General features: G+C 38.2%; 1 protein-coding gene across 1 annotated transcript in view; it reads right to left on the bottom strand.

The window, feature by feature from the left end:
- Positions 1-11,989, bottom strand: part of LOC410379 — a 29,449-nt gene extending 17,460 nt beyond the window's left edge. Inside the window, 6 exon segments of the mRNA XM_006566860.3 lie at positions 777-891; positions 2,832-3,039; positions 3,920-4,044; positions 11,855-11,904; positions 11,906-11,961; positions 11,963-11,989. Of these exon segments, the coding sequence (XP_006566923.2) occupies positions 777-891; positions 2,832-3,039; positions 3,920-4,044; positions 11,855-11,904; positions 11,906-11,961; positions 11,963-11,989 (581 nt within the window).
- Positions 11,990-20,577: the final 8,588 nt, after the last annotated feature.

Genomic DNA, 20,577 nt, shown 5'->3' on the forward strand with positions numbered 1-20,577 from the left:
GCACACGCGCACGCACGCACGCACACACGCGCAGGATTTCTTGTTTATGAGAAGATTTCAAACTTGGTTATTTATGGGTAACGAACTTGCGAATTCTAATTAAGGATTAAAAGAGACTCTCCGAGTTTTTGAGAGAGAGAGTCTCTAAATGCTGGGATTAAGAGACGTTCTTTTTTTTCGAATTGTCTCTACTTTCGAATCTCTTTCATTCAACCCCTCGCTAACTAAGCCAACTCTATTTTTCGCAGTTTTTTAAAATTCGAAGCTTTCATTAATGTCAATAAATTAGTTAAACCTGTAATTTCTCCAAGAAAAAGTAAAAATTAAATTAATTAATGTTAACAATAGAATATCTCACGAAATGAAAATTAATTACATCAAATATAACTGAAACTTGATCAATTAAAATGATTATAAAGAGATACGAATCACCTGTCATTTCGAGAGAGAGAGAGAGAGAGGGAGGAAGAGCAAAAGGAATAATGGACAGGAAAAAATAACTTTTCCTCTTGATCCGAGGTTACTCGCCCTCGTAAACATCGTCGTCGTCGGACGGCGACAAAATCGATCGACCAGTTTATCGTTCCTTCACCTGTCCCCTTCGATATCTCGAATTAAATCGCGGTTGGAGGCAGCAAAGGGGGGCGACCGAATGGCCGTTCGTAAATGAGAAAGGATAAAGAGAGAGAAAGAAGGAAGGAAGGAAGAATCGACGGGTGTAACTCGTAAAAAGAGAAACAAAAAGAAAAAAGAAAGAGTAATTTCTATCGACTCACCAAATATTGAGGAACTTTTCTCGCACCTTCCGCTTCATGCTGTCGCTCTTCCGCCGATACTGCAATCTGCGGCAGGAATCCGCGTAGAGGGGCTCTGGAAGCTGTTTGTAGAAACCTGAAAGTGACAGCGGCCTGGAGATTGAACCCTTCCTCTAAAAAAAATCCTTCCAAGCTCCCTCCTCTCCAAGCTTTCTCATCGATCGATACCTAATATTTTTTACTTCCATCGATAATTGCTTCGAATCTTCTATTTTCGATCGCGACGACTTGGAAACACACGAAACGAGAGTCGGGAAGAAAATTAAGAGAGAGAGGGACGGGAGGAAGAAAAGCTTGGCGGAACGCTTCTATTGGCTTTATTGGCTTCTGTCACGTGTCATGGCGAAAATATGGGGTAGGGGGGAAAATTGTTATAATGATTGAGAGGTAAGAGAGGTAAAGGTTGATACGTGTGCACGGATAATACGGCGTTTGGCCAGGAAGCGAAGATAGGAATAGCTGGGACGGTTCCTTGCAAATATTTATTCAGCGGCAGACGCGATGGACCGTTGCGCTGTTTATTCGCGCGTATATCCATCGTCTCTCGGCGGATCGGTAACGTTGCAATCATTTTTCGATTCCCGGCTGCAAATTTTTCTTTAATCACTTCTTTTCTCGTTGGGAAAAATTCGTTGTGAAAATAAATAATAATAATAATAGTGACAACAATTTGAGAAATGAGAAAAATTGGATTGGTAGAATCGAGAGAAATCCATCGTATATTCATCGTCTCTCAGTAACGTTGCAATGATTTTTCGATTCCCGGCTGGAAATTTTTCTTAATCCTGTTTCTTTTCTCGTTGTAAAAATAAATAATAATAATAATAATAGTGACAACAATTTGTTCGAGGAATAGGAGAAAATCGAGAAAGATTGGATTGTCGAGAGAAATCCATCGTATTCATCGTCTCTCGGCGGATCGGTAACATTGCAATGATTTTTCGATTCCCGACTGGAAATTTTTCTTAATCCTGTTTCTTTTCTCGTTGTGAAAATAAATAATAATAATAGTAATAATAATAATAGTGACAACAATTTGTTCGAGGAATGGGCGAAAATCGAGAAAGATTGGATTGGTATCGAGAGAAATCCATCGTATATTCATCGTCTCTCGGTAACGTTGCAATGATTTTTCGATTCCCGGCTGGAAATTTTTCTTTAATCATTTCTTTTCTCGTTGGGAAAAATTCGTTGTGAAAATAATAATAATAGTGACAACAATTTGTCCGAGGAATGGGCGAGAATCGAGAAAAATTAGTATCGAGAGAAATCCATCGTATATTCATGGTTTCTCAGCGGATCGGTAACGTTGCAATGATTTTTCGATTCTCGGTTGGAAATTTTTCTTAATCCTGTTTCTTTTCTCGTTGTGAAAATAAATAATAATAATAGTGACAACAATTTGTCCGAGGAATGGGCGAGGATCGAGAAAGATTGGATCGGTATCGAGAGAAATGAGCGAGAACGAAGGCCTGTTTCATTTTTCCGGAATAGGAGAGAGGAGAAGGACGCGGTTCCGGAAAAAACTGGATCGTGCCGCTCGACAAAAGAGGAGAAGAGGGAGGAAAATGAAAAATTCGAAAGGTTTGATCCTTTATTTTCCGGTGGCATGCTTGCACTTTGGCCAGATGTGCAATTTTGCGCACGAACGGTGTTTACGCGCCACCATCTACCGGATTAAATTATACACGGAAGGAGGAATGATTCACCTTTGTTTCCGGATATTCAATTTCCATTTTTCAATCGGTCAGTCAATTTCGTATCGTCCAGTTTGGATCGAGGATCGATCGAAAAAAAGGAAAGAAAGAGCGGGAGATAATAAAGAAAATAACAAAGGAGCTTCTTCTTTTTAAATATACTCCACGAAGATTGCTCCTTTTTTCCACTCTTTCTTCTTTTTTTCTAGAAAATACGAGTCTTTCGTATCTTTGTCGTTGAATTTCGAAAAATCAAAATTTTTAATAAGCAATTTAATATAGTTGGACAGAATATGTACAGAGGCAATGTAAAACTTACTCAGCCAACTGAGTTGGTCGTTGTGCTCCAACTTGTTCTTGAAACTGTCGACCTGCCGCTTCAGTTCGCGAAGAGCGAACGAAGGCGATGCGTACAGAGCTTCTTGATGCTCCCTAAGTTGCCGTTCCAAGGCCGCCACACGCCTCTCGAGGGCCCACAGCACTTCCGCCTCGATCACCCCCGACGAGGCCGGATGAGCTCCGACGATCTTAAAAAGAGGAAATACGCTTCTTCCAGCCATCAAACTTCCATCAATCGCGAATCGAGCGCGTTCGTTTTAACCAACTCTCAACCTCTCAACTCCATCCTTCCGTCTAAATAATAAAGGGCGTTGCGTTGCTGCGTTCCATTTTCAATTTTAATTTAAAAGAAATAACGGAGAGATCCAAAATTAACGCGAAACGCGTTTCCACGTACTTGGAAAATAATTTACACGCGCGCGTACAACGTATAATTATTTAAAAAAAGAATAATAAATAAAATAAAATAATTCAACGTTTAATTTAATTATACCCGCGTAATTACTGCAACCGGTGTAATATCCATTTGCATCGTAATTATTTTTTCACCTTCAATTTAACGTTTATTATTAAAATTAATGGGCTCAGCGAAGGTAGAAGAAGTGGGAGATTTTGCGGGGAGGGGATTAAACACGAGAATAGAGATAATCTTGCCAAATCTAAGAAAGATTTTTATTCATTAATCGAGTATTACGAGTCGAATTCTCGATGCAATGGGAAACGATAAAAACTTTTCAATACGAGTCATACGGAAAAGTTTCGACGAAACGTTTTAAAATTAAAAATGAACTTGATGCACAATTCTCGTTAAACTGAAAAATTTCTATCCCTTTTCCTGGGATTAAACTCGTTAATTTAGAAGTAAAAGAAAGAAAGAAAAAGAGCTTCGAGTTTCTTGGAATTACAATAGGAGAAGAAAAATCCTTATCCCTTGTTTTATCCTGATATCAACGATCGAATAAAAGTTTTTCAATTCGAAACGATTCCATCGACGTTGAAAAGAAGAGCAAGAAGAAGAAGAAGGAAGAGGAAACGAGATTGCATAATCGAGGATGGCCGAATCGTTACCTGAAGGACATAGGGAGAATCGGGTGTGTTCGCCGGCAAATTAGTCGAAATGTTCAACAGTTTGTCCTCTTTGCAAAGCTTCACGATGTCCAGAGGTCCAGCCTCTGCTGCGTTCCTAAAGAGTTCTGCAACAAAGATAAGAAAATTGTCAGAGAGATCCTGTTTGTCAAGGGAGGCCGATAATTTCCGACAACCTTGTCACACGCGTCGTGTAAATACTTTGTTCTCGAATATCCGAGAATATCCGCTCTTATCATATTATTACGATTGATAACGAAACTTTATAAGAAGGAAAAAAGTTTTATACAAACATTCGGAGAGATCGCCTGGTATAATAACAGAATTATAGAAATATAAAAGTCCAATTATTAATTGGACGGATATGAGGAAATTTTAATGGACGCGCAACGAGGCGAAATCAGAATTATTATTTATTATTCCAATAGCCAAACTTTCAATGGCCAATTAATAATTAATAGTATTTCAAAGCCTCGATAAACAAGCTTTTCGATACGATAATAAACCCGAAAATCTCGTTAAAATCTCAATTAAAGCGATTCAAATCCCCTCCCCGTTCCGCAATTTTCGATCGCCTACATCCCTGGTTTAACAGAGAGAGAGAGAGAGAGTGTCTAGTTCGAACGGACGATCATTTCGATCGTTAACTCTGGTCAAGGTCGACGGTTTCCTCGTGACAATTCCAGGGGGGAAAACAAATGACGACGTGGCGTTAAAAAGAAAAAATAAGGGGAGAGAAAGAGAGAGAGGAGAAAAATGGCACGGGAAAGCATACAGTCGGCCGTGAATTAATTATTCAAATGGCACCGCTCCAAGCGGTGTATCCTTTCGGTGATATCGAGCGTAACGACATTTTATAAGTGCATGTTTTATTCATCGTTCCGAACGCAGTTGTGCGTAACTCGGCCTAACACGTGCATTATGTCGGCGCAATTACAGCCACGGTGCCGGAACGAGCGCTCCGTCACATGTTGTTCCTTTCCATCCAAATTTCCATCCGAAATTATTGTTCGCCACCCGGAGAAACGAAATGATTTATTTGTAAAACGATTTACGGATCCAAACTCGAGTTAAAAACAGGGAGAAGAGTGGAAAGAATGGCGAGGGCTCGATTTGTTCGATCGTTGGAGGTTCACCGCAAGTAGAATTTATCTTAGGTAGCAAACGACGAATGCCAGATTAGAGTTAATCAGGATTCCACGTAGATCGAATACTCTCTGGTTTCTCCTGGCTTCACTCCCTCGCAGAATCGGCCAATAATCCATAAATTTAACATGGAGCAAACATCGGCAAGATCAACTAATTAACGAGGCAAAGAAACCGGTGCATAAATCCCGCAAATGAAATTACCATTTAACAACAACGATCGGTGTGCGTTTCTTACGAGACGTCAAAGTTTTCAGGGAGGTTGACCAACGAAATATATTCTCGCCTAATGTTGTATCATGCACGTAGGAGAATTAACACCGATGTTTTCCAATGAATCAAAGAAGAACTAAAGAGAACAAGGATTCGATGGCAATTGATCATCGTAAGTTGTAAACGTTTCAATGTAGATTTATACCGACGAAACTAATAATAAACGACGAATTATCGAACGAAAATGATAGTATCAGTATTGCTCGCCAGATCTATGAAATGAAACACCAAGTTAACGGTTTTTCACCGTGTTATTTTGCTCTCTTTCTAAAAGTGATTAACGCGAAAAGGGAAGAGAAGTAAGCGAAGTGGATGTGGCGAAGCCCCTGTTCCAAAGAAGATAAAGAGCGAGGAATCGCGTAGCTTTCGGATATAAAAAAGAAGAAAACGCTAATGGCATTCGCCGGTTGGTTAAAAAACAGAAAGAGAGGGGGGAGGGGGTAAAAGTTTCTGGTCGTTTCAGTTATCGATTCGACAAAACGCGAGGAGCTTACTTCTTCCTCGACGTATTCAACGTGAAGATTCATGATTCTTCGTGAAAAATGAGTTTTTCCACAGCCTCGCAGAATGTCGTGCGAGGATCATTTATAAAATCCAGCTGTTGCTTATAACCCTCCTTTATTTCATTTTCGTTTCTTTCTTCTTTTTTTTTTTTACGAACGACCCATATATATTTTTTATAAACATAATGGAAAACGCGGAAAGATACCACCATTTATCGATTTTAATTAAATCTCCCTCGCGCGGAAATTTGGCGGAACACGTTCACGTGACGTGATGAAATGTTGTAACGGAACAGATGCGCGTTTTCACTTGAGAAGAACGCGTTATGAATTAATTTTAACGTGCAATTTGTTCTTTTTACAACGATGATGATATTAAATGACTCGTATTTTAATTAGAATTGATGGAGAAATATTTACGTTTTATTTATCAACTTTAACTTTTATATCTGTTAAATATTAAATTAATTATTTTTATTTCTTCGGATAAAGAAAAAGGAATTTACATTTTACGTTCTTTAACGATTAAAATATAAGTTGGCGCAGATTGAACCGACTGATTGTTTGAAGAAAACCTTCTGGAATATTTGTACGGGATAATTAATAAGAATCCTCAAAAGAATCCTTTAAAAGAAAACTTAATTCTTCCCTTCCTTCGAAAATTGGGCGTAGCGAGTTTCAATTATAACAACGAAGCAGAAAGTACAATAAAGACATTGAAGAATTATTTATCAATAATTTTCTTCGTTATCTTTCTTCTCTTTTTACACCTTGGCAAGAAGAAAGGACAATTACGAACGAAAGAATTTTTACAAACAAATATTCTTGAATACTCTTCCCCTTAAAAATGTATACAAATTAACGATGCTAAAGACAAATTACAGGATTCTTCGAGTGGAAAATAAATTTTCCAACGAGCATTTATTTTTCTAATGAAATTCTCTTTGCGTCTATAAAAAAAAATAGGACGAGGGAATAGAAAAGAATAGAAAAGAAGAAAGGAAAAAATTTGCCGCCGCACTTGATTAAATTTTCTTCCTCAAAATTGAAAACAAAAAAGAAAAAAAAAGAAGAAAAAGAATCGATAGCCTACGACATCGCACACCACCAGGTATCAAAGGTATGATTCTAATTCAACGATTTCGCATTGATCTGCTATGATTGACCTGTGAAAAGTGGCTTTGGCGCGAACAACAGATTTCTTATTGACGTTTTTTCCGGCTCGGCCAAATATGAAATAGAATTTTGAAAACAAGCCCTTTGTAACAACGAGATCCCGCGGTAATTCGTTTCGACGGTTGAAACTCGAATAAAATTGGAGGGGAAAAAAGTGGATCAACCGGAAGGAGAGAGAGAGATGAAAGAATAGAAGCGGGATAAATATTCCAGGGATGTTTTATCTCAACTTTCACCCTCGTTCGATGCGTTAATTTTAAAAATGTCACGGGAAATGTGGCTTTATACGTATCCCCCCCTCCCCATCTCGTATCGTAAAAATTCTCCCTTTTACGGGGAATCGTTTCGGTTATTTGAACCGTGGAAAAAACTCTAGGAAGCATCCCTGAACGAGCGAGAAATCCTCGAATTCGAGGTGGAATATGGCTTGGTCCTTGATCGTTACGAGATTCGTTATGCACGTGGGAGGAGAACATTTTAGAGAGAAAAAAACGTGCACAGATCGAGGGAAGAACGAAATTTTCATTGTTTTCATGTTACGCTCGACGTAACATTTTTCTTATCAATGATCGGATTTCGTCGTGAAAAGCTCTCGTCTTTTTTTCTTCTTTTTTTTTTTTACGAAAATTTAGATAAATAAAAAGCACTGGAGAGCAGCACAGAGAATCGCGAAGAGGAAAGCGATCGAGGGAACGAAAACGAGGGTAAGAAAAATTCCAAGGTTCGTGTTGTTCCAATATTCATGAACTTCCTGTACACCCGTTGTGCACGAAAAGCAACGCGGGCCTCGCAGTGCACGAGCGCGACTCGCGTACTACCCACGCCCACGCGTGCATTTCAATGGAGGCCGCTAATTAAACCGAAACTGTTCATAGCGTGGCGCGAACGATATTTACAACCCGTACTATCCTTCGAATTCCGCTTAAAAAAAATCTAAAAACGGAAACGATACTGTACACCAACCCGTTTTCATCAAATATATCCACTCTTTTCCACGTTTCAAATTAATCGTTGATCAATTAATTAATTCTCGAGAACTCGATTCCTTTCGCGGTATTGTTAGAAAATGTAGCCATTGTTGAAATAAATATAAAAATTTCAAGACGGAGAGGAAATATCTAAATAATTAAAACTCGATTTTTTATTTTTTATTTATACTTTTGGAAAAAATGCATTACAACGAAAATGTTACTTTTCGATATAAAATTTATAAAATCCGCGTGTCTCTCCTTTTTTTCATGACGCTATAAATTTTGAAAATTTTTATCTCGACAAATTTTGTTTATTTATTTATTTATTTATTTATTTTTCAAGATTTACGCGACAATATTCACGATAGAGAGAATCTTGAGCGCGAGCATAAAACGACCCGACCCAGAAAAAGGGGGCGAATGAACGATTCGTGGGCAACGATGGGAACAGTGGCCGGTTTATTGGTTGTTGACCAACCTGCCGGCGATTCTGTTCAAATTTCCTGGACAAGCCATCGTCAAAGGATACGCCGTGCGAGTTCGAATCGAGTTGATTAACTTTTTCGGGACAGTGTTTCTTTAACAGGTGGAAATTGCTGAAAATCGATTGATCGGCGTTCTCGAAAGATCTCCGGGAAAAGATTGGTTTTCTTTCTTTTTTTCCTTTTTTTTTTTAACAATTTCGGAACGAATCAATAAATCATATCGAAACTCACGATGATGATTACGAAAGTAAGAAAAAAAAGAAACGTGGACGCACCCTTATTTGGTTTCGAACTATCGCACTCGCTAATATTATTGCACGTGTGGGTGGATAAGTATTAAAGCAAACGGTAAAGAGGAAAGATAAAAAAATTTACGAAGTAATAAAGTCATGGGAAGAACAACCCTTATAAAAATAAACGCGATCCAGTTATTTCAGTTTATGAAATTTTAATACAAAATCTATAATTAAGACGTTACCTGTTATATATTGAACAATTTTTACGTAAAATAAACGTATTGATAAAAATGAAATGAAATGATTGAAGATTAGATATTAATCATTGTATAAAGAATTTGTTTCGACGTATATATAAATAAAGTACAAGGATAAAACCTAATTAGACGTATGACGTTTAATTAAAATCGACCATACGTGCTCCAAAAACCTATTGCAATTCGATAAAAAATTTTGGAAATAGTTGTCCATTACAATTGGAAATCCTGAAAAAAAGTCCATCGTACGTATGAAAAAAATTATAAGAAGGAAAATTAAAAATGATTTAAATCCCGTTTACGCGGAATAATAGAATGAGGTATTTATGACGTGAAATCTCTTGAAATAACCGAGACGCAAAGAAATAAAACATTTTGTACATATTTACCATAAATGTTGTAATTATTTCATAAAGCGCAATTATTCTTTCATCGAGACTCGTAAAAGTCAAAGATAAAATTTTAAATTACAAAAAAAAGACCGATTAATGAAAATTCTATAGCGAAGGTAAAAATATAAAATCTGGATACATTTCCCTTTCTTGCGTATGCGGAACGTGTTCAAATTCATCGGGGATGAACGTTTAATATGTGATAAAATCAAGTTGAAACTGGCTTAAATTTGATATCTCAAAATTTCCAACCGATGTGCACATCTTGAGCCGCAAAATCGGCTTACCGAATCCCCCATCTAAAATTAACTATCGCCAATGCGCGGCAAACCCTCGTCCAACATCGTTCGAAAGTCGTGTCACGTCACTCGGCTCGAGTCAAATCGATGCTTGGTCGCGACAGGAATTTTCCAAACGAGAAAAAAAGCGGCCGTACCGTCAATTACACTTGTCCAAATTACCAAATCAAATATTAGCCCGGCCGCCGACGTGGAGGATAAAAGAGTCTGAAATTAGAACGAAAGGGGGGGGAGGAAAGATGGGGATAGATGGCGTACCTTGGACAACCTATAAAAATCGAGGGCGGCACGCGCTATCGTTTGCCGAGCAAACTCTTTTAATTGAACACTGGGGTGGGTGACTAAGAGTCTACGCTCTTTCCAGATACGAACGAGATCATTTCATAGTTTCGACAAATGGATGGAATTGGAGGGGAAAGAATTAGCTTGGACGGAAACAACTTTCTCGTTCTCTTTGAAATTACGATTATTTCTTTCTTTTTTCTCTTTTTTTTTTCGTAGAAATCGAGGAGGATTTTTCCATGTGATTTTCGATGAATCACAGAGTGTAGAGCGAACGATTGGATTGGGGGGGAAAAAGTTTCGAAATCGTCGAAATGGACGAGTTATTTTACAATATTTCGAAATTGACGATTTGGGTATGTATTGTTAGAGTTTATACAACTATGATTTTTCAAATACCTTTTTTCTATTTTTTTTCTTTTTTTTTTTTTATTGATTGACAAATAACTATTGCTTTTTGTAGTTATGTACTTTTTTTTTTGTAACCTTTTTGTAGCATTCGATTTATTTCGGTGGATATATTTTAAAAGTATTTTATTAGTAATTCGTTTCGTTGGAATATTCGTCAAATTGATCGTATCCGATATTCGATATTCATTTGTTAATTGATATCCAATTTCGCGAATTCGTTGAGAGCAACGGATCGATTAGATCCTTCGACGATTTTCATTGAAAGAAATCGCATGTTGTAGTTTTAACAAATCTTTCGTAAAACGTGCCTGCGCACAGAGTGTGGTACACGAGAGAACGATTTCTACGCAACAAATCTATTCGTTAAAACTTATTATTGAGCCGGCAATTGATTCGAATTCCATTCCTTGCGGAATCGCATTCTTAAGAAAATCCCTCCTTCTGAGGGATGCAAAAGTAACGTTCTGATAAAGCAGAAGATTGTAGAGGATCGTGAATCGCGATCTCTTCCGCGATAAAGTAGGAAGTATCCGCGGACGAGTTCATCTCCTCTTCCCCCCTTTCCCAGTTTACCAACCGTAATCACGTTTCTTGTTCAAAGAACAAAAGGGAAGAAAGAAAGGAGACGAGAGATGGACGGAAGGAAGATGGATAGAAGCCATCTCGCTTCGTTCGCCATCATTTCGAAGGAGCTCGAGATTTATTTGACGAAACGCAACGTACAAAAGGGGACGGGGGGGAAGGAAGGACGAATCGTCGATTCCATGAATTATTCTCCGCCGTCTCGATCTAATTCCTTTGAAACGGGGCAGAGTAAACTTGGAATTACAGAGGGTAAACGAGCAATCGACAATCGTGTTACACGGCTGCGTACAAGCGATACAAAGCGCGCGAGTAGTATCGATGATTTACCTCACGAAACGAGGTTAAATTACCCTGAAACGTCGGCGTGACTTCGCCTCTTGTTTCTCCAAAGTAGCCTCTCCCTTCTCCCTCCTCCCCTATCCTCACTTTCGATTCCAAGGGACATTTACCGTTGGCCAACTTTCGGCCGGTCCATCTCGGATCGATCGAAGCAGTCGATCGTGTCCAAACTTCCTCGTGCAACGATTAAAGATCCTGTTTATACCGGCAACTTTGATCGACGAAGCGAACGTTGTTTCGCGTTGCAAACGCAGCTCTACAAAGCTTGCAAAGACAGACCGTTGTTTCTAAATTGAGTAAAAATATCCAAATACCGACAAAGTGATATTAATCTGTAAAAATTACAAATAATTGGAAAATTCGAAATTCGACGCAAGAGAGAGAGAGAGAGAGAGAGAAAACATAAAGCTGGCGGCGCGTCACTGCAACGAGTCGGTGAGGTATAAACTAAACTCGGCTATCCGTAAAATCCGTGGTCCCAACCCACATCCCACAGATGCGTTCCGATCTAAGTGTTCGAAAGTTAAGCTACCGACGGAAATCAAATGGTTGGTCTTCCTACCTTCTCCGCTTCGCTCGTCCGCTTGCACGATTGTACGCGCGAGAGGTTTGCGCGAGCGACAGTTGTTGCGGCTGGTTTGCTCCTGGCTCACACGACGCGGCTCCGTAACGAAACGAGACGAGCGTGGTGGCACATATACAGAGAGCGAAAGAAGGGGGAGAGCTATCTTCCGACCCGTCCATTGGCTCTAATAGGATAATGAAACGTGAATCATGGATGTACGGCGGACGATTATATTTTTATTGTGACCCACGCTCAATTTATTCATTATTTTGTTGAGGCCAATATCATTGGTACGAGGTGTAGGAAGCCATTGCTGGTCGGAAAGCATCGCTCGAGAGTTCCTACGGGTCCCCGTGCTACTATTACTTTTTATTATACCACGACGAATTAGAAAATAAACGTATAAATGGATTGGCTACATCCTCCGCGTACTCGTAACGATCGTGTAATTAGACAGGGCCCGATCTCACGGGAAATCGCCATGCCCTACGCCAACCCATTCTTATTCCCTCTTCCACCGATTCAGATATCCCGAGAAATATATTCGATTTCGTTTAAATTCAATTTAACGATCGATCGTCGAGGATCGAAGATCGCGCTAGTCATATTCGTGGTTCGATAATATTCGAAAGTTTACACCGTATCGTATGCGCGTTAATCGTCTTGCAAGTTGCACTAACTTCGTTGCACGTGTCGCGGAGTAGCCCGTTTCTAAGTAAAGGAAATCGATCAATTTCGATGCAACGATGTAACGATGTTCTAGTTAGAAGTTAACCAATAAAAACGAGATTTTTATACCAAATCGTTTACTAAATTTTACCAAGTTTTTAAATAATATTTATGATATTCTTTTTTTTCTTGTTTTTACAAATCTTCCTCCCAAATCCATTAAATCTCTGCGAACGAGCGAACGAGGAAACATGCGCTGACCGCAAGAAAAACCAATTCATCGTAGCGCGGTGGTATGCAATCATTGTCGATTTTCACTCGGTGCGCGAGCCAACTTTCCACGATTCCGAGCGGAAATCGACTGCATCGAAATTGTCGATAGTCGACAGGGCCGGCTTCCGGGACTCTCCGGTAAATGAGACTGTCACGCTGTAAAATTGACTCACCGATTATTCCATTTTCCAGAAGAATCGAACACGAATTCGCGCGAGTACGATTGGAAAAGTACGATATAATTTTACGATTGATCAAATTTTAAGATTTGTTCTTTCTTTTTTTTTTATCCTTTTCTGCAAATATGCGATCGAATGAACGCGAGAAGATCGAGGTTTCGAGAAAAGTTGGAAAAGAGGAGAAAAGAAAATTTTTATGGCCACAGACCTTAGGAAGCACGAACAAAGTTCAGTTCAGACCGGTTACCGTTGCATCAATGCGTCGGTTTATTTCTTCAGAATCCATCCAACTTATTCTTTTCCATAAAAGTTACGATATATACTCGTAGTGATATAAAATCATTACGATTGTAGATAGAAATTATTTTTCAAGTCGGAATAAATCAAATTTTTGTTGGATATTTAATTAATTTTTCGTTTTTTTTTCTTTTTCTCTTACTTTCATTCCCGCGGGGATATAAATCTTTCCGATCCCGTCACGATTAAACGATGTAATTATATTTACGACTCCGTGCACGAGTCTAAGTTTCACCAACAGGAAGATTGAAATAAGAATTTTAAACACATTTGTTGGTGAAAAACAAAAATCTTCTTGAATTCTTTTCGCAATGGTATCTCGGAGAGGAGGGAGATAAATGTTTCAGCGCAGGGCGCAAAAACGTCGGATTATGAGATTGACTAGACGCGAGGCCGATTGGTGAACAATGGTGAACGTGGTTTTTAAATGGAAATACATGACATTCGTCCGCGAAACCGACCAACCAAATGTCGCGACGAAATATTGCGAAAATGTCAACCAAATGGTATTTTCATGGAGTGTAAAACATGGCTACCCGTGTATTTTTTTTTTTTTTTACATCAATTGTTAAAAAACTATACATATTAAGTGAAAATAAAAATTCGTTTCAATCCCTCGAAATTGAAATTAAAACTTTTGGAAATATACATTGCGTTAACGTGTTACGCGATAAAGGAATAATATTTTTTTTTTTTTTTACATTTAGACAATAATGAAAATGGAAAATGAAAGATTACGGGATACGTATATATATCGTCCCACGTTTCTCTCGAATGAAAAATTATCCGAAAGGGGTTGATATACCCTGAATGGGGAGTATTAAGTTAATGTCAGTCGTACAAAACGGACGACGGGAAAACATAGAGAAAAAAAACTTTTAATCTCGTCAATGCGATATCTCGAGTAATCCACTTATTTCTACGCTACTCAATCTACTTCTTTTCATCATCGATAACATTCGTAACTATCTTATCTAATCTTTCTAAACAGGCGTACGTTCGTGATATTTAGACTATCGTCTATTTGCATCGTTGTTATCATAAAAATTGGAGAAATTTTCTGTAACATATAAATTATCGAATCTTGATCGTGGATTTTAGCATGATGCATCGAAATCTTTTGAAATCGACGATAATAATGTTACGTGATTTAAAAAAATATTCATTAACCGAGGGGAGGAATATAATACGATAAAAATAGAAGACAAGAAAATTCTTATCTTTCTTTCAAGCGAGCATCGAGTGTAGTATCTTGATTGGCAAGAAATCTTCGGGTTAAAGTTCATTCTTACGTTCACGAAAAAGCATCTTCTCGATACTCACTTGGGACGAACGTGCTCGGGGTCGAGGTAAAGGATGCTTCTAGGTACGGCTTGATTGATTTCGAGGCGGAGTTACACGGGGGGCCACCTTCGTCTCTCTAATCGATACATTTCCACGGTTATATACACGGTTTATTGTGCCAACTAACCGCGAATAAATACACGAACATCGAGATACAGTACAGCTTATACAGTTGTGTGCAAAAGTTACATCACTTACCTTCCAAGTCTTACAATGTAAATTAAACGTAACGTTTCGAAGAATGTTTCCACAACGCGTTGTACGGAAATCTTTTCACGATATTTATGGTTCACCGACTTTTCGAAAATAATTATTGCGATACATAAAGCTGAATGGTTCAAACTTTCATAATGTACGGAATTAAAATTTTCAACTTATCGCGATCCTTGAGTCACGATTCTTCGAGTGGCAGCGATTTCATTGAAACTTTCAGAAACTTTTTTTTCTAGAAAATAATTTTTCCAGTGTAAAACTTTTTCACGTTAGAACCATTTCTATTGTTGTTTAGACAGAGGCACGTATGAAAATTCGTAAAGCCATTCCTTAAGGCCGTGCACAATATGTGTTGCGATATAAAATTCTGGCAATATGATCGATGCTGTTAATTTAATAAAATTAAGATATCGAAAATTTAAAGATACAAAGTATAATTCGGTAGATTGGAAATTAATTTTCGAGTAGAATTGATTTTGAACGTTTATTAAAATGTCTCTTCGCGCCTTATAACGATCGAACGAAATTGTTGCCTTGTCGCGCTGCGATAATAACATTAATATAACGATGCGATATTAACTCGAATTAAATAGGACAACATGTAACACGGAATATTTAGAATATACGTTCGATGCAATAACTGTAACATTTAGAGCAAAATAGACGTAATGCAATTATTTCTATAGAAGCGTTAAATCAATTTACATAAAAAGCAACAAACAATAATCACAAAAAATCGCCAATTATCAATCAACCATCTTTCTTTTTTTTATATAATAAAAGACATACATGAAATTGGAATAAAAGAGAAAAGAAATATCGGAATCACAAGAAAAAAGGAAAACATTGCACGCGATTGCTCGGGGTGGAAAAAATTCGACCCCGATACTCGAACTTCTTGTCCAATTTTAATTAACCTCGATTACAAATTCCATTCACCCCACATTCGACACAAATTACCTATCCGCTGAATGCGGCGAATTACAATTTAACCGAACGGCGTAAGGAAAATGGTCGCGTTTTGATTGAATACAGGCCGCCGAGGTTGTACGAGCGCGAACGTATCGAATCCATCGTGAGCGGAAACTAAGGAAAGAAGAATCGGTATTCTCGCGTTCTGCACGCGTTCAGGGATCGATCGGTCGATTATCGTATTATACGCAAGCGTACACTCCACACTGGGTTTCGTGTCCAGGGTAAATAGTCGAGAGATCGTAATCGTCTGAATTCCCGGAAAGAAAAAAACCACCACTCGAAACGAACGAGCTTTCTATTATTCGAGGCGATATAATTTACGCCGTGGGCGATGTTTTAAAAATGGATACAACGAATTTTAAATTTGTCGTCAAAGAAACGCAAATTTCGATCCTTCGTGAATCGTTTCGATCGTGATTTTAACGTATGACACCAGCCCTCCCCCCCCGTCTCTATAATTTAGAATTTTCGTTAACGAGAGGAACAACGAATCGTGGAAATATATATTTCCCGAGGCTGATGCAAAGGTAATTCAACATGACCATGAGAATCCAGCTGTTTGTTGCACTCATTAAAGCAGTAGAGACAAGTTTCCCCATTATAATTGTCGAGTGGAAGTATGATATAGCCGTGATACGGCGCGTTAATTATCGCGAGGAATAATTTTTTCTTTCTTTCTTTCTTTTTTATTTCATTGAGCTCCACGTTTCATTAAAATATAAATACTCGTTAATACGTGTATTTCCGAACTTTTTTTTTTTTTTTTATTTTTAAAAGATTACAAGTGAAAGTGTAAATAATTCGAAAACGTATTGTGGAACGGATTATTGTTGTGTATCGGCGAAACAAAATAATTTTGACAAGCTCGTAATTAATTAAGACAATCAATTTATCTCATCGATACGCAACAAACCAATTAACCGTGTCATTACCTATTCATTTACGAATTACGTTCTATCTTATATCGAGTGTAATTCGTGTAAATGTAATATAGTTCTTTTCAAGAGAGAGAGAGAGAGAGAGAAGAATTCAAATTTAAAATAAAATTCAACGTTCAAAGCAACGAGGGAGGCTTATTTTCAATGGTTCGTTTCGAGAGAACGAGAATTTCGTGACGGTGGTGAGCGGACAATAAGGGTCAATTTACCCTTACGAACGATATCGATTCTCGTCAAAGCGTCTCGTTGGCATATTTTTTTCGCCGTACGACCAGCGACCTCGTTGAAAAGCTTTCTAATTAACTAGAAGGAAGAATATATATATATATGTATGTATGTATCGGCAACACGGAGCTCGGAAATTTCGCGTGGACGGGAGAGGGTGGCGCGACACAGGGGTGAGATCTAAATGATCAAGTCTATTACAGGGTTATATTTGCGAGCGTCGTAACGGGGCTCGTTCGTGAATCGTGGTCGTCGCAGCGAACCAATGCGAAAGGATAATCGGTGAAATCGGGGAAATTTCACGGGGGATAAAAACGGAGGATTGTGATTACCTGGGTTTTCGTTTCGAAATTTAGCAGAAAGAGAATCGTAGGAGGATGAATTTCGAACGACGAGGTTTCGATAAGGGATATCTTTGTGATCTGTGTTGGACAGAATTTCCAATTCTTGATCTTGTTTCGATTCCACGCCTTTTTTTTTTCCCCCCCCCCCTATTCCATCGAATTTTGCCTGCGAACAAGGGAATTCTAACGATAATATTCGGCAAAGAAATTTAAATCGCCATCGTAACGTGCGTGGCGTGAACAATGAAAATCAGTCCCCGCCGTTGAAAAATATTCCATGACGTTTCTGACTTACGAATTATATTCACAGATGAACGATAATATTTGTGAGAGATACGCATAAAAGTTTTAAAATATAACATGAATGAACGTCAGAGCCTCCTATCTAGGCTTCATTCATGATACATGACAATCATTCGTATAATCTTATTCCTTTAAATTTATGTATAACATGAGTCGTAAACTCGTGTGTAGCGCGTGTCTGAATTCAAAAAGGAAAAAGAAAAAAAAAGAAGAAGAAGAAAAAGAAAAGGAAAAGAAAAAAAAAAAGGGAGAGAAATATCGATACTTTCCAAGCAGAATCTTTCCAAGTAGAATTAATCGATCGATCGTGTCGCGTCCCCGTATATTTGTACAACATGTATTTCGCAAGACGAGGAACGCCGGAGAGAAGAGAAGATCGATAAAGGGATTTCTTTCAAGCCGTTTCCTTTCAACATTCTCTGTCACGAATTCGGGAACAAGGCTAAAGAACCACAAAAAGAATCGCGCGGATACAAAGACTTCTTGCGGCGAACCGAGAGTTTTTGAATCACATTTCTGTTTCACGTGTGCTCTTTTACAATGCCTCTCTCTTGCCGTTGGCGTGACGGCAAAACAATTTCCAACTAACCAACTTACAACCCAATATAAATCGTAATACCATTATCATCCTCCATTAAGCGATGCACTTTGACGCGAGTCCGCTCTTCTTGCGATTCACGAATACACGATCGATCATCGAAATAATTCGTGTAAGCGTCCCTTAAGTAGATCTAGATAAGAATGGATAGAAATTTGCGCGATACGTTCTTCTCTCCAATTAGAGATACCTTCGAACGTGTAAAATTGCTTTAAAATTATTCGTCGAATACGAATTTTTCGACGAATATTTATATCTTTCCCTATCCACGTAACACGCGATAATTTTATCGTTTGATCCCCGATGGAACAAGGGGGAGGGGAGAAAAAAAAAGTGCATTAATATCAAGGAATAGATAAAAACAGTTTGGTATTTAAGTGAATTGCACTAGCAATGGGCAGGCATTAGAGAGACAATCTCATTCGCTCGCATAATTTCCAATCGCTTTTCTAATTATATAACTTTATTACTCGTATATTTATAACCGTATCGCTTGTTTTTAATTCATCCACATAGATTCGAACTCGCATAGATTTTATACGTTGCCACGTTAATTTCCGTCCGGATTGGTACGACAATAATTAGACGCCTAAAACGTAAAGCTTGTAAACACGGAGAAAATTGCGTAACAAGTTGCAATTAGACGGTCTATTGCCTTTAGAAACCGTGCGCTTATTACGATCTCGAGCGTCCCGAGATGCTATAAGGATCGCTGTGCGCCTGTGAGCATGGTTTTAAATGGACGAAGAGAACGAAGTGACGAGGAAACAAGCGTAAAATCGGCCAACGACTGCGCTCGGGTTTAATTTCCATAATTCGACGAATGGTGGATCGAAACGCGTCACTAGCTATCGCCGATCGTTTTAGCATCTTACGACGATGCTTACGCGCAAGTCGTAAAATAGCGGCGGTGAAATTAACGAAACTCTCGGTAAGCGAGTTAAACCGAGGAAAACTTTATAATTTCCATTAAACCGGCGGAATGAGTTTCGCAAGATTGCAAAGAGAAAGAAATACTCGTATCCTCGTTACGATTACAAACAAATTTCGCTGGAAGAGAATGAGAAACGTTAACAAAGGAGGGAGGAACAAAAAAAAAACATTTCGAAGCAAAAACTAGGGGCAACGAATTTTACGTTGCGAGGAATTGACTAGTTTTTCTCTTTTTTTTTTTTTGCGATATAATAAGAAAAAAAAATTGTTCGATGCTCCTTGTATTTTCCGCAAGATTTTTCCTCGCATTGAATTTTATAGTTCCTCGGAGGAAAAACACCGTGGGATGGAAATATTGTCTAAAAGGGTCTCTCGGATAATATTAAAACTCTTTACGGTAAATAATTAAGTTTGCAACGGAGCAGTTTCAGTTTACCTTGCCGAGCAGAGGTATCCGAAACATTTATAGAACTAGAAATTGCATTTCTTCACAGAGAGGGAAATAGAGTGTACGGTTAAAACAATATTGCTAGATATCGTTACCTTGTATTATTTAAAAACGATTCCAACGATCTATATATAGGAGGGAAATAGAAGAGAGAGAAAAAAAGAAACTTGGACGACGATACGATAAGGCGAATAAGTTTGGAACCGATCTCTTCTTCTTAAAGCTCTCGAAAGCTTTGGATAGCATCCTCGAGATTTCGCCTGAGGTATTGGCTGGAACAAGCAACTGGACATAAATCCCTGTTTGCTTTGTCGTCCAACGCACAGGAGAAGGTGAAACAAGCTTGATTGGCAAGTTAGATCCTCGGAGGCTACTTTCGGGAGACATTCTCCGGTCGATAGGTCATGGTTCGAAGTGTGTGCAAACATAATTTCGCTAGTGCTTACAAACACCCTTTCCTGTATAAACGTACAACCGAACAGGATGCCGATAATTTACGTTACTCGGATCACCGAGTATACCGAACGGAGACTTTTTCCATTTTTTAAGAAATTTGTCAACTTTGAGATTCGGCGAAAAAAAGAATAATCGAGAGGGACACGCGTTTAAATTTATTTTTATTAAATGCGTCAACAAACTAATTTAAACGTAAAATTTGCGAATCAACGTTATAATTCACTCTCCTCGTAATTCGTATCGTATTTCCTATTAATAAGAAATACCGTACGCATAACACGGTAATAATATTTTTCATTAAATATTCATATAATCGAGTCGATGAATATGAAAAGAATTTGCCCGTCAAGCAAGATTAAAAAGAAAAAAAAAAGAAGAAAGAAGAAGAAAGAAAAATAAAAATAAAGAATACTCTTTTCTTTCAAATTAATAAACGTAACGTCATCCAACCGATAAAATGATCTGGAGGTGGGGGAAAAGAAAGAAAAAAAAAAGACAGGCAACAAGCAGTTGTATCAAAGGATC

The sequence above is a fragment of the Apis mellifera genome, linkage group LG12 (genome assembly GCF_003254395.2).
Source record: "Apis mellifera strain DH4 linkage group LG12, Amel_HAv3.1, whole genome shotgun sequence".
NCBI classification, from domain to species: domain Eukaryota; kingdom Metazoa; phylum Arthropoda; class Insecta; order Hymenoptera; family Apidae; genus Apis; species Apis mellifera.